A 15400-nucleotide genomic window follows, 5' to 3' on the forward strand; every position below is an offset into this window, starting at 1 on the left:
GGGAGAACTAACATCAAAGCTGCTCCCTGTCACCGCTCCCGGGATCCCCGTCCAGAGCAGCGGTGGTGTCACCAAAATCACCACAACCGTGGGTGGCGTCACGGACAATATTCAAAACCCCCACAATCAAATCCCAACCCTTTTCACTCACGAGCGAGGAGCGCCGCTCGAGTCCCCGGGATTCGGCCCACCGCTCGAGCCACCACCGAGCAGCAGCAGCCGCAGCAGCAGCGGCAGCCGGACCCGAGCAGTGGGAGAGCGCAGCGTCCCCTCCTCCGCCCGCGACAGTTATGCTACACTGCTGGCTTTCGAATCAATGCAAATGTGCAGAGTGGAATCGTAGACATGTGCTTTCACTAAGGAAGTAGTTACTGGCACTTTGTAACGTGGTAAGAATAAGCTGCGATACTTGGTTTATGATTGTAATCTGGACATTCTCACTCATTGGTCTGCAAACCGCGCAGCATAACTGTGTCTCAACACCACTTCAACTAATTATTTTGATAAACTGGAAAACCCTTTGAATGACTAGAATTTGTAGTATCAATAATTTGTCGTATATTTGTATCCATCCATATGCAAACCTTTACTGCCAAAGCTGCATAGCATACACAAGTGCCTCCTTACACTCCTGTAAACAGTCTAAGAAAGAACTGGACTAAATTTAAGGTGCATTTACTCTTGTCAATAATCCATCAGATTCTAGGTTGAAATAATTTTTATTAAATAATTTTCATACAAACAATCAAAACAAAAGAAAACAAACAGTAACATTGTACTGGATACTCAATAGATAGCAACATATGTAGACATTAACGAATCAAGTGAGTAAACCATCTTACCAAAGGGAAAGGATGCTAAGGAAAGGAAGGGATGAGATGAAGAAAAGAACACTTTATTGGGGCGGAGAGTAAAAGAGGGAAGGGAGTGGGTAAGGGTAAGTTCATCAGATTCTACAGCTAATGACCTACAGGTCACGATAATTGTTTAAAGTGAGTGGAATCAATGATTGATCAATGCAACCAAAAACTAATTCATTTTTCACTAATTGTGTACTATAAAATTGTGTATTGTAAATGGAGACCTTTCACTCGCTCAATAATTTAACAGAAAAAATAGTAAAAATTCAAATCCTAAATAAGTTTGGCTTTCAGTGATTGGTTGATTGTGTTCTGAGGAAATTGTTCAGTAGCAGTTGGAGTATTGGAGTAAATACATATTCATTAGTATTTGAAATGTTCATAGAAAATTGTAAAATTGATTAATAAATATTGTGTCACTCATATTTCTTTGAACAGTATCGACGAGAATGTTTGTACAGTATAATGCTTTTTGAATTCATGTATACAAAATAAATAGTATAACTTACAGGATTTGACCGTTGAACACACCTACACTTTAGATCTGTCTGGGTGAAGACAGTACATGATGTTATGATGTAACAATCACTATTCAAATGTTTCATTCACAATTTTCATCCTCTGTAAACACTTGCTTGACATCATTTGCTAGTTGTGAGTTACGATAGCATTGTTCAAGGGTTAAGTGATCATTTGTGTAACTGAACCCTTAATTTAACAGACAATGCTATATCATAGACAGTGTTACTATACAATCAATTACTTTACTTTATTTACTGTGTTTTTTATACTACTACTTACATTTCTAAATATGTAATGTCACATTTAATATACAGTGTGTCCATCCATATCCTGTCCACTGGCATTAACTTGAGAACGGCGGCAGCTATAGGCATAGAAGTGGTGTCTAGGTATAGTAAAGTAGCCATGCGCTACACAATGACACCACCTATAGCGCCACCTGGTGGAAAACAACAGAGTTAGCATTTTTATCTTGAAAATGGAACGAGATAGAGAAAAAAAGTGAATTACAAAGTTGTAGGGCATCATCAATTCAATACGAATCGACACCTTGCATACAGAAATGCTATGATTAGAATGTATAAAACTCACAAGGCTGCGGACGTGAAGCGATACCTCATGGAGACCTTCCTACAAGTCATTGGGTATGGTGGTTGCATGGAATGGCCTCCACGCTCACCTGACCCCATTGGACTTCTTTCTGTGAGGTCACATCAAACAGCAGGTGTATGCAACCCCTCCACCAACATTGCAGGACCTACAATGACGTATCACAGATACTTGTGCAAACATGTCACCTACCATATTGCACAATGTGCAGCAAGATACAGTATGCTGTCCAGAGTCCAGATGTGCATTGCAGCTGACGATGGCCACTTTGAGCATCAAAGTTAAATGAGCGCCATATGCGTGACCAGCATTCAATGTTTTGTGAGGGTCATGGGTTTCATATAGCATTTCTGTATGCAAGGTGTTGATTTGTATCGAATTGATGATGCTCTAATTTTTTAATTTTTTAATTCACTTTTTTTCTCTATCTCTTTCTGTTTTCGAGATAAAAATGCTAACTCCATTGTTTTCCACCAGGTGGCGCTATAGGTGGTTCCATTGCGTAGCGCATGGCTACTTTACTATACCTAGACATCACTTCTATGCCTATAACTGCCGCCGTTCTCAAGTTAGTGGCGGGGGACAGGATACGGGTGGACACACTAGATATCTAAACCGTCCATTTTGTAAAACTAAATACATTATTATTTTCTTCTTTAAGATGCATTCATTAAGACTACTAAGCCAAAACCAGCCATCCCAGATATTTTCAAGCATGAGTGATAACTTCAGACCAGTCCAACCCCTGAACAACCGCTGCATCAGAACTAATATTAATTTCAGTTTACAAGGGAAAGACTGTCCAAACAACAGGGCCCAGAAACTACAATATAAAGGTAAGACTCTTCCCCTTTATGTATGATATTAGAAATATTCTGTAAACAGAAAGAACAGTTAATTGTATCAGCACAGACCTAATGTCCAGTTCTTTTTTCTGCATTCTGGTTAGTAAATGACAATTTTACAGATGAAAAATACTTACTGAAGAAGATAATGTAAGTATATGCAGAATTAATCTTAGCGCCTTTCCCAGTTTTTGATAAATGGGTCTCTTTGTGTGCTGTGCTTCTCATGAGGGCTTATCCCTGTGGTGCATAGTTTAGGTTTATACTTTTTGTGATTCCTTACAGGTAAAATATATCTTTGTACCGTGTTAGCCAGTAGAGATAAAAAATTGTTTAAAAGAACTGAAGTCCTCAGTGGTTGATGCCTTTTAATGGCTAACTGAAAAGATGGTAATAATTGCAAGCTTTCGAGACTACTCAGGTCTCTTCATCAGGCATGGTATAACACAAAATCTGAAGAGTCACATATTTATACACAACAGGACATAGAATAGTGCAGTAAAAAAAAAAAAACAAGTTATATGAAACAGAACTCCCACTATGGCAGGGGGGCAAACTGTTGTGGCCATAAATATTGCTGCAGTTCGGTGTGAAAGTTTTATTGTCCTCTGATTAGGGTCTGGTCCAGGGCTGTGACATGCTCAGATGGTCAGAGGAGCACATCTCTTAACTGATGTAAAAAGACATGAATCCATGAGACACATTCATTCCTGCTCTGAATGTGTCAAAGGTCATCATAAGTTTGTACTCCCATAGTCTCCTATCTCTCTGGGACTTGAAATTCCCTTTCAATACCAGCAATTTCATGTCCATGATGCTGTGGTCGGGGTTACAAAAATGTTTGGCCACAGGTAGATCTATTCTATTTCCTTAATTGTGTGGCGGTGAGAATTCATCCTTGTCCTGAGCTGTTGTCCTGTCTCCCCTACATATAGACCCCCAGTATTGAAAGGGAATTTCAAGTCCCAGAGAGAAAGGAGACTATGGGAATACAAACTTATGATGACCTTTGACACATTCAGAGCAGGAATGAATGTGTCTCATGGATTCATGTCTTTTTACATCAGTTAAGAGATGTGCTCCTCTGACCATCTGAGCATGTCACAGCCCTGGACCAGACCCTAATCAGAGGACAATAAAACTTTCACACCGAACTGCAGCAATATTTATGGCCACAACAGTTTGCCCCCCTGCCATAGTGAGAGTTCTGTTTCATATAACTTGTTTTTTTCTTTTGTTTTTTTTTTCTACTGCACTATTCTATGTCCTGTTGTGTATAAATATGTGACTCTTCAGATTTTGTGTTATACCATGCCTGATGAAGAGACCTGAGTAGTCTCGAAAGCTTGCTATTATTACCATCTTTTCAGTTAGCCATTAAAATGTATCAACCACTGAGGACTTCAGTTCTTTTAAACAATTTTTTGTGATTCCTTAGTCATTTTAGCTCACCGTAACACAATTACTAACCACAAATATTTGATAGATGTTGACTATTGAAAATAAACAGGCGTTATATCCCTCTGAAATCAAGGTAAAGGATCAATATGTAAAACTTCAGCCTGTTTTGTTAGATCCTTATTTCCTATATAGAAGACATCACAAAGCCAATGTTTAAGATCACTTTGAGTAAATTTTAGAAAAATCGATAGAATCAGCCAACTAAAATAGAATTTCTATGTTGAGCTGTCCTGCTAAATTATGTTTCACAATCTATTAACATTAGACAAAAAAAACTAGATTTATTAACTGTGTGTTTTAAGTTGAATATCAGCAAGATCTTTCAACTCTAGCTTTAATATATACTAGCAAGCAAAAGAGTAACAATGTTTTGAACTTTTGACTTTCATGCTCTCACCATCCACTACAGCACCGAACATGAAACTATCTTCATTTTATAGACAATCATCTAGCCTATATCATACATAAATTTGACTTGAAACTATTTAGCTTATGATTAGTTATGCAGATTCTTGTCATGTCACTGCATTGCTCCTAAAAATCTAAATTTTGTTATTTTGAAAATCCATATTTGGCTTTCAACACTGTCTGAATCCTTCTGGGCATGCTTTCAATCAGAGTCAAGCAAAATCTGATCTTAGGTCTCTTCTACACATTCTTAATTTTGGTACATACTGGTTGATTCACTTGGATATATATCAGAATATACATATAGTTGTGCACTCACTCTAATTTGTAAATTTTTTAGAGATGCTAGTGTGGGGATATAGCAATCCCTGGAATATAAATATACAGTTAGGTCCAGAAATATTTGGACAGTGACACAATTTTCGCGAGTTGGGCTCTGCATGCCACCACATTGGATTTGAAATGAAACCTCTACAACAGAATTCAAGTGCAGATTGTAACGTTTAATTTGAAGGTTTGAACAAAAATATCTGATAGAAATTGTAGGAATTGTACACATTTCTTTACAAACACTCCACATTTTAGGAGGTCAAAAGTAATTGGACAAATAAACCAAACCCAAACAAAATATTTTTATTTTCAATATTTTGTTGCAAATCCTTTGGAGGCAATCACTGCCTTAAGTCTAGAACCCATGGACATCACCAAACGCTGGGTTTCCTCCTTCTTAATGCTTTGCCAGGCCTTTACAGCCGCAGCCTTCAGGTCTTGCTTGTTTGTGGGTCTTTCCGTCTTAAGTCTGGATTTGAGCAAGTGAAATGCATGCTCAATTGGGTTAAGAGCTGGTGATTGACTTGGCCATTGCAGAATGTTCCACTTTTTTGCACTCATGAACTCCTGGGTAGCTTTGGCTGTATGTTTGGGGTCATTGTCCATCTGTACTATGAAGCGCCGTCCGATCAACTTTGCGGCATTTGGCTGAATCTGGGCTGAAAGTATATCCCGGTACACTTCAGAATTCATCCGGCTACTCTTGTCTGCTGTTATGTCATCAATAAACACAAGTGACCCAGTGCCATTGAAAGCCATGCATGCCCATGCCATCACGTTGCCTCCACCATGTTTTACAGAGGATGTGGTGTGCCTTGGATCATGTGCCGTTCCCTTTCTTCTCCAAACTTTTTTCTTCCCATCATTCTGGTACAGGTTGATCTTTGTCTCATCTGTCCATAGAATACTTTTCCAGAACTGAGCTGGCTTCATGAGGTGTTTTTCAGCAAATTTAACTCTGGCCTGTCTATTTTTGGAATTGATGAGTGGTTTGCATCTAGATGTGAACCCTTTGTATTTACTTTCATGGAGTCTTCTCTTTACTGTTGACTTAGAGACAGATACACCTACTTCACTGAGAGTGTTCTGGATTTCAGTTGATGTTGTGAACGGGTTCTTCTTCACCAAAGAAAGTATGCGGCGATCATCCACCACTGTTGTCATCCGTTGACACCCAGGCCTTTTTGAGTTCCCAAGCTCACCAGTCAATTCCTTTTTTCTCAGAATGTACCCGACTGTTGATTTTGCTACTCCAAGAATGTCTGCTATCTCTCTGATGGATTTTTTTCTTTTTTTTCAGCCTCAGCATGTTCTGCTTCACCTCAATTGAGAGTTCCTTAGACCGCATGTTGTCTGGTCACAGCAACAGCTTCCAAATGCAAAACCACACACGTGTAATCAACCCCAGACCTTTTAACTACTTCATTGATTACAGGTTAATGAGGGAGACGCCTTCAGAGTTAATTGCAGCCCTTAGAGTCCCTTGTCCAATTACTTTTGGTCCCTTGAAAAAGAGGAGACTATTCATTACAGAGCTATGATTCCTAAACCCTTTCTCCGATTTGGATGTGAAAACTCTCATATTGCAGCTGGGAGTGTGCACTTTCAGCCCATATTATATATATAATTGTATTTCTGAACATGTTTTTGTAAACAGCTAAAATAACAAAACTTGTGTCACTGTCCAAATATTTCTGGACCTAACTGTAAGTATAACACTGCACACTCTCTATTTAGCAAAAAGTTGCAAGAGACAGTCTTTTTTCATGCAAAATGAACATATAGTTTATTTATAACAGCGATAATTCAGATTCTTTTTTGACGTTTCGGTCCTCCTGCACCTTGGTCACAATAAATTGCTAATTTGCATGTAATCATGCATAACAGGATCAAATGTGGAGATCTGTTAAGTCTCTTTAGTTTAGTCACTTGGCTGTTTGAAATGAAACCAATTAGGATATGAGCACAGGATTGCACTGGAAGGAATTCAAGGGTATCAGGTTATGTGGGGTGTAGTCACACCTCCTCTGTAGCAAAGACCTGCAGGCAGAACAGGCATGACCGCAAACTGGTTTGCTACAGAGATGGTTTGACTACACCCAACATAACCTAATACCCTTGAATTACTCCCAGTGCAACCTTGTACTCATATCCTAATTGGCTTTATTTCAAACAGCCAAGTGACCACACTAAAGAGACTTAAGCTGGTGTCACACATAACGACGACGACAACGACTTCGCTGCTACGTCACCATTTTCTGTGACGTTGCAGCGACGTCCCGTCGCTGTCGCTGTGTGTGACATCCAGCAACGACCTGGCCCCTGCTGTGAGGTCGCCGGTCGTTGCTGAATGTCCAGCTTCATTTTTTGGTCGTCACTCTCCCGCTGTGACACACACATCGCTGTGTGTGACAGCGAGAGAGCGACGAAATGAAGCGATCAGGAGCCGGCACTGGCAGCTGCGGTAAGCTGTAACCAGCGTAAACATCGGGTAACCAAGGGAAGACCTTTCCCTGGTTACCCGATGTTTACGCTGGTTACCAGCCTCCGCTCTTGCTGCCAGTGCCGGCTCCTGCACTGTGACATGTGGCTGCAGTACGCATCGGGTAATTAACCCGATGTATACTGTAGCAAGGAGAGCAAGGAGCCAGCGCTAAGCAGTGCGCGCGGCTCCCTGCTCTCTGCACTGTGACATGTAGCTGCAGCACACATCGGGTTAATTAACCCGATGTGTGCTGCAGGAGAGCAAGGAGCCAGCGCTAAGCGCGGCTCCCTGCTCTCTGAACTGTGACATGTAGCTGCAGCACACATCGGGTTAATTAACCCGATGTGTGCTGCAGGAGAGCAAGGAGCCAGCGCTAAGCGCGGCTCCCTGCTCTCTGAACATGTAGCACAGCGACCTTATGATCGCTGCTTCTGCTGTGTTTGACAGCTAAGCAGCGATCATAACAGCGACTTACAAGGTCGCTGTTACGTCACCGAAAATGGTGACGTAACAGCGACGTCGTTGTCGCTGTCGTTTAGTGTGACACCAGCTTTAAGAGATCTTCATATTTGATCCTGTTATGCATGATTACATGCAAATTAGCGATTTATTGTGACCAAGGTCCAGGAGGACCGAAACGTCAAAAAAGAATCTCAATTATCGCTGTTGTAAATAAACTATGTTAATTTTGCATGAAAAAAGACTGTCTCTTGCAACTTTTTGCTCACTTGGATATGTATACAGCTTTTTCTTCAACTCTACCCACATGTGTTTGATTCGACTGAGGTGTGGTGACTGTGGGGGACAATCCAGCACCTCGACTTCATTGACTTCATTGTCATTGAACCATTTGTTCGCCAATCTTGAATATGCTTCACCTCGTTGTCCTGCTGGAACACTATTTTGTCATTTTCAAACCTTTAGTACTAGAGAGTACAAAGTAACTATTCTTGTAGGATACTCACATACAGCTCAGCATTGAGACCACCATGGATCTGGGTGAAGTATCCAATGCCTTTGTTTTTTAAATAGTTGGATGTACTTCATTTCATATTCTTACAATTGTCACAGCATTCACATGATGCAGTTTGTGAATATTATTGGCTGACAGACAGCTATCAATGAGCTGGTTGATGCTGTTTCTCTTTTCTTGGCAATTCTTTTTCATGGAAGTTTCTTGATTTAAACCTATGACCTTTCACTTGGGAATCAACCTAATAACACACTGAGCTATGAGGAAATTTGAGAATAGGTTCTAATTTGTAGTATACAGGAAGAAAAAGACTTTTTCGCCACCAGGAGTAAAACAGTAACAATGAAATGACATGACAAGAATCTCTATAATTTAATCATATGCTAAATAGTTGCAAGTCAAATTTATATATGATATAGCCAAGATGATTGTGTATAAAATTATGGTAGTCTCACTTTTGAAGCTGTAGTAGATAGTGAGATATGGAGCCTGAAAGTCAAAAGTTCAAAACATTCTTACTCTTTTGCTTTTCAGCGTAATCCATGTGATGTGTTTTAATAAGTTGTTTTTTTTTCTTATTGTACCTATGGGAAAAGTGAAAACCTGATTGATACTGAAATGTCATTTCAATTTCTGACAATTTGATCTCATTTAATAGATATAATAGTACAGAAATTACAAAATCTAAAATTCCCTTTATTTAAATAATTAAGTTGTCATACTCCCTCTAAAATCCCTCCAAAGTACTAGCCGCTACGTTTCTTCATTCTGTTAAACTTGATATCTACTGTCTGTTCTGAAATGTAAAGATTGCATGAATTGGGGCGGGTCTATATGTCTCTGCTACTGATCTCCTGTCTGTTAGGAGCAACATATACTGGAAAGTGAGGGAAACTTGCAGAATGTGATGAAGAGGAAGCGTCCTCATAAAAAAAAAGGTTAATGGCAAATTACCTGGCATAAGAGTAATTTTAGAGTGGTATATTCACCAAAAGCAGTTTAAACATTTTTTTTTTAGGACTGAGGGATGACAGACCATGCTTTTCTACTGGGCATGAAAGGACAGATAGGCTTTTTATGATAATTATCCCACCCACTATGATACTAATACGAAAACATGGTTCTGTCAGTTCTCCCATGGAGAGCATACAATACAAACAGAAATGCAATGCTAAGCAATTTTCAATTATTTCAATTATTTGACTTAGTATTTTCATCTACATTGTAGTTGAGCTTTTGGCAGACAAAGCCTGTGAGTCCTGCTTTCCCTATCCTTACTGCTATTTCAGAAATTTCATTAAAAAAACGATGCCAATTTTGCAGAGAAATCCTTCTGGATTTGCCTCAGGTTTGTTTCAAGATCTACTGTGGAAAAAACCCACCATGAACTTTTCCTGCAAAACCTGGTAGAATTTCAATAATAGTGTGCATGAAAATACTGAATCAAATTATACAAAACCTTATGTGAAAAATCTGCTTTAAATATTTTTTATGAGCAAAGTTTCTCTATTATAATTTTCCCTCTGTCACGGGTGATTAGGGGCACAGGGAAACCTATACTTGCCCTATGACTGGGACCTCTGTGCTAACTCTCACTCTGGAAGTACCCTTGAAGGTAGAGAGGTCCGGACCCCCGACCTGGCTCTGTCTCCTGCCGAGCACTGACCTTATCCCAGGGGTGGGAAAAACACAAAGCAATAAACTTCCCACAAGACAAAGCCAAGGGGATTAAGCTAAAACTCACGTACACCGCAAATATTCACAGAGGGGAGAAAAAAAGACACCAGAGGGGATAAATCAAAGGGAAAGTAGAAAATCACACAGGGGAACTTTCATACAGCGCAGACAACAAATGGTCACCAAGCAGAAGATCACCACGGATGCTGGGATATCACAACAGCCAAGCAGATGCTGTCTTCGGCGATAACTTAGAAAACTCCCCTGACTTAAGTAGGAGGAGACCAGCTGCAGGTAGTGATTAGCAACCTGGTTCTCTGAGAAGCAATACACTGCTCTAGGAGTTTCTTGCAAAAATATAAAAAGTGTTTATTAAATAATTAAATTACAAGAAGTGACATACAAAAACAAAAATCACAGAATCAATTTACAATTTTCAGGCTTGTAAGGAGTGTCACTGATGACAAATCACATAGGGCCAACACCCCACATGTGGTGGGAGTTTGTTTAGATGGATAGTATTAAGTAGTTATGTGAATAGACCCAGTATGGATAAATTAAATTACTGAAGTATAATAAGACAACTGATGTCCAGCAGAGCAGAGCTCCTCAATAGAAACCAGGTTGCTTGTTGGATTCTGAAGTGTATACAGAGTGCAACCTGGTAGTAGCAAAGTGGAGGTGCCAATCCAGATAATTTGTTAGTCGGAATCAGTAATGTGGACAGAGTCCGCCATAGAAGTAACGATCCACAAACACAGATCCGGACCGCAAATGACTCTCTCATTACAGGGTCCTAAATTACAAGACATCTTACTGAGACCTAATAAATGGGAGATTATTACAATTTCAAGTGATCTTCAAATCCAAAAGGCAGCTGAATCCTTCTTTGTTATTCGTAGTTTCTTCCATGGCTACATTGAAAATCCCTACAGTTTTGATAGCTTTCAGGGGATTAAAAATGACAAAGTAATAATAACTGAATTTGTATCAATAGTGATGATAAAAACATTCATTATAAGGCTGCCAATGACCCATATTACTTTTCAATCATGTATTCATGTATGTGTCTGCATTAAAAGATTCTGTTTTGTGTTGTGGTTTCTTCTTGCAAATGGGTCTTATTGTATTCTATTCTCATTGTATTACACTGTTTTGCTTTTTTATTGCAAAGAGCTATTAATATAATGTGTTAGGTTCTCAGCAGATATTACTGTGGGGCTTAGCAAACGTAATTCCCAAAGGGTTTAAAATGGAACATAATGCAGGAACGTAATTTATATTTTTGTTCCATTGTCTCATTTTCAAGATATGAAAGCCAAACTATTGGGAATTTGTATAATATTGTTATACATGTGGGTTTATGTTGCTGGCATTATATACTATAAGGTTACGCTGGTAAATGACAGTTTTCATTATGAGTGGTCTGATCTTGGTTTCCACAGAAACACTATACAAAGAACTTTAAGCATAACAAGTATATTTTTTCCAAAAGAATAAAATAATATGCTTCGATTTTTACCATATTCCCAAATATTGTGAGAAATTTTGACATTGTGATAAATACATTAGTAACTGATTCCTCATTCAGTGATCACCACAGACAGTAAGAATATAGTACTTGAGGTTGGATGCTCAAAACAAGTTGATACACATATCTTGGCGCAAAATATGTACAGAAAGCAACTAATGATTGATCACAATCTTCTTTTTTAAGCATATCTCCAAATACTATGATTCTATCCACAGGGGCCCCTGTATCAAGGGACAGACATTTTTTAACTAAAGCTTCTTTCACATAGGTCAATCAAATTACCATTAGTGATGGGCAACTTGCAGATATCCAGGATCGGCGTGACTAACTGAACCTTAAAAAGGCTCTGGCCCAGAATTGATCCTGGATATCTGGCTGGATGCTGGTCCCCATATAAGTTTATGGGGACAAGAATCTGGCACTTAAAAATATTGGTAAAAGTGATAGGGGAATTAGAGCATGCGCGCTATACTTACCGAGTCTCTAATGCAGCTGTAACTGCTTCCGGCTGCTCACTCTTCTTCCAGGACCACTCATTTACCTTCATGAATATTCACTACCCTGCCCACTGGCAGTTATTTATTTTCATACCACAATAGTGACCCGGAAGACAGTGCCTGTGATTGGTTGCAGTCAGACGCTGTCACAGAGGCTGGGGTGCATCTAACTGCAACCAATCATGGACTCCAGGACTGCCGGTGGGCGAGGAAAGCGGTGAATATGCATGAAGGTAAATGATCATCCCCTGAAGAACAGTGACTGGCCTGGAAGCGGTTACAGCTGTGCCAGAGACTTGGTAAGTATAGCGTGCTTACTTTATTTTTATTTTATTTTTTTATATTTCTTAAGTTGCCGGACCCTGATCATTAGCTGGAGTTAAAACAGCACGGGTCCTCCCATCACTAATTACCACCCATTTCATCCAACAATTGATTCATGTAACTGTCATTCAACTATGTGCAATAATATAATCTATTCTGATTATCTTAACGCATTATATTATTATTTAACAATTACTCATTTATATATATTTGGTTATTTAGATTGGGGTATAAATGGCTTCAATGGCATAGGGAACTACAATTTGAAGTTGTCTTCTTTAGAAAACCCATTTTCCAAAAATAAGGGTTGGTCCTCTATAACAGTAGTCCATAATATACTGTATGTAAGCCTTACATAACAGAAAACAGAACCTCAGTAAACTCCTCCAGGAGAAATACATTAGGTTGCTCCTTTACTTTAATATCAATGACCTTTCTGTAGGCTAGGTCATCAATATCAGATTGGCATATCGGTGGGGGTCCATAACCCGGCACTCCAGTCAATCAGCTGTTCTCTCTGCCAGTGATGGCCAGATATTAGCAATGGCAGAGCTGTTAAGTGGCCACTGATGAATATTGCAGATTTGCCCCTATTCAAATGAGCAGCAATGGTTACTATGAATTTGATGTGGAGCTGTGTGCAGCAATGCAACTGCTAACATATGGCTGCTGCTAGCACTGAAAACTGATTGGTGGGTTGTGCTTGGGGTCAGTCCCCAACCGATATAATTTTGTCCTAAAGATAGGTAATAATATGAGTAATGGAGCCCACCTTTAAAGATTTAGTAAAATCATACGGTGGCTCAGTGGTTAGCACTGCAGTCTTGGATCCTAGGTTCAAAAGTCACCAAGGACAACATCTGCAAGGAGTCTCTATGTTCTCTTCTAGTTTCCTCCCAGACTCCAAAGACATACCAATAATGAATTTAGATTGTGAGTCCCAATGGGGACAGTGATGATCACATCTGTAAAGTACAGTTAAATGAATTGCATCATATAATTGAGTAAATAAAATAAACCTATTTCAATAGAAACATAAAGACCTAACTTACATTATTATCAAACAAATATGTAACAGTATGACCTTTTATTATGCCACTAATTAGGAAAATTGATTAGACTAATTTTTAAAGGAATTGCCTTTTTATTTATTTTTATTTCATTGGCTTCTTCTACATAAAAATAACAAGTTCAGCTGTACCTACCCACTGCAACCCCAGCACTGACTTTCACCTCTCTGGTCTTTGTTGATATGGTTGCAACTATGACATCACATCAGCATCACGTGTCCCCAGCAGCCACTCACAAGGTCCAGTGGTCTGATGCATCAGATTGGCTGCAGTGCTTATGTGATGTGGGTGTGACATCACTATTGAAGCCGTATCAAGAAACACTGGAGGCAGCAGAGGAGAGTTGATACTGGTGAGGCAGTGGACAAGTACAGCTGTATTTTGTTTTATACAAAAAGTCCACAATATTTTACAGACTTTTTAAAAAGATCCTAGAAAGGTCCTAAATGGCAATTCCAATATTTTAAAAAAAAGCACCATGTAATAAAAACCATATAAAGGGCATGATATAATTTTGTTCTTTTTTAATATATTGTGTTTTCCTTTTTTTATAGTGAATGAATGGCTTCTCAAGTGAAGAAGATAGTCAAGGTCCCAAGGATGGTAGGTAGAACGCCTGCTGCCCAGGATAAACATAACTTACTCAAAGCTCCATTCACTTTCTTTGACTTATATTTCATTAACTGTATTCATCATGCGTGAAAGTATGGCAGCAAAAAGAAAAAAGAAAAACAGAAAAAAAAAATTGAGAACAATGTAACAAACGTTCAAAACGTCCATAAAACTTGTCTCGAAATATGAGACACATCTAGTACAGTATCTGTGAATTTCCAAGCTGCACAGTGGAAGACTTGTTGGCCTTTGTATATATCCGGCTTTCTTTCTATAAAGTTGCTTTGAACAATTTCAGAGTGGATCCATAACCTCATTCCACGACTATTGGGAGTCCCTTTGTACTGCTTTATCATACATGCATACTGGAATATCCAAGCAAAGAAGAACATGAAAGAAAGAAAAAAAAAAAAGATTTCAAGGCTGCTGTCGTTCTGTTTATTCCATAATGAATCAAGATGTTGAGCGATATATGTATAATATATAAATATATATTATTAAAGAGTATAAATACATTAAATTATTTCTTCTCCGATAGTTCCCAAAACAAAAACAGATTTTGTTATTCAGCTGAAAGTTTCATCCTTTCTGTTTATTCTGTAAATGTTACAGCATCTTTTTATTATTATTTTATGCTACCTTTTAGACATTCTTTATATTTTTACGACTGTCTCCTCCATCGGTTCACCCATCTTCCCGAACTTCATATCTAATTTATTCAATTGAACAAAGCTTCAGTTTAAACTGCACAATGAATTAAAATTTCCGGTCTAGGTCTCTGTTCCCTGTTTCTTTTTTCTTTTCATTTCATTTGAGTAAAATTGATCTTTACTTTTTCTAAGACTACTCATTAATTGTGTTTGGTTACTGTCAGCATCTCAATAAATGTTAATAAAATATTGTATAAATTATAGAAATGGTTTTATTTCCCATGAATGCCAGAAGCACCACAGATTTCCTACATATGAATGCAAACCTAACAACCTTTATAGTACTGCGCTTGATGAAAGTAGACCGTAAAAGGAAATCTCACACTGGAATGGATTGGGAAGGGTGTGCTTATCCAGGGGCATAAAGATAGGAATAATCTTTATATATTACCACCATATTGATATTTACAGTTCAAATAGCACATATAAAAAATTATGAAGATTCTAAAAGCCTTTGTATTGTTCAATAGTTCAGTTATAAGA

The 15400-nt window shown here is 38.6% G+C and overlaps 1 protein-coding gene across 3 annotated transcripts in view; it reads left to right on the plus strand.

Annotated features, from left to right (window-relative positions):
• Positions 1-15124, plus strand: part of CA10 (carbonic anhydrase 10) — a 441792-nt gene extending 426668 nt beyond the window's left edge. For all 3 annotated transcript variants that reach the window (XM_075349527.1, XM_075349528.1, XM_075349526.1), the window contains 2 exons: positions 2653-2827; positions 14150-15124. In XM_075349527.1, the coding sequence (XP_075205642.1) occupies positions 2653-2827; positions 14150-14172 (198 nt within the window). In that variant the 3' untranslated portion in view covers positions 14173-15124. The remainder of the gene's footprint in view (positions 1-2652; positions 2828-14149) is intronic.
• Positions 15125-15400: the final 276 nt, after the last annotated feature.

The sequence above is a fragment of the Anomaloglossus baeobatrachus genome, chromosome 5, assembly GCF_048569485.1.
Source record: "Anomaloglossus baeobatrachus isolate aAnoBae1 chromosome 5, aAnoBae1.hap1, whole genome shotgun sequence".
NCBI lineage: Eukaryota > Metazoa > Chordata > Amphibia > Anura > Aromobatidae > Anomaloglossus > Anomaloglossus baeobatrachus.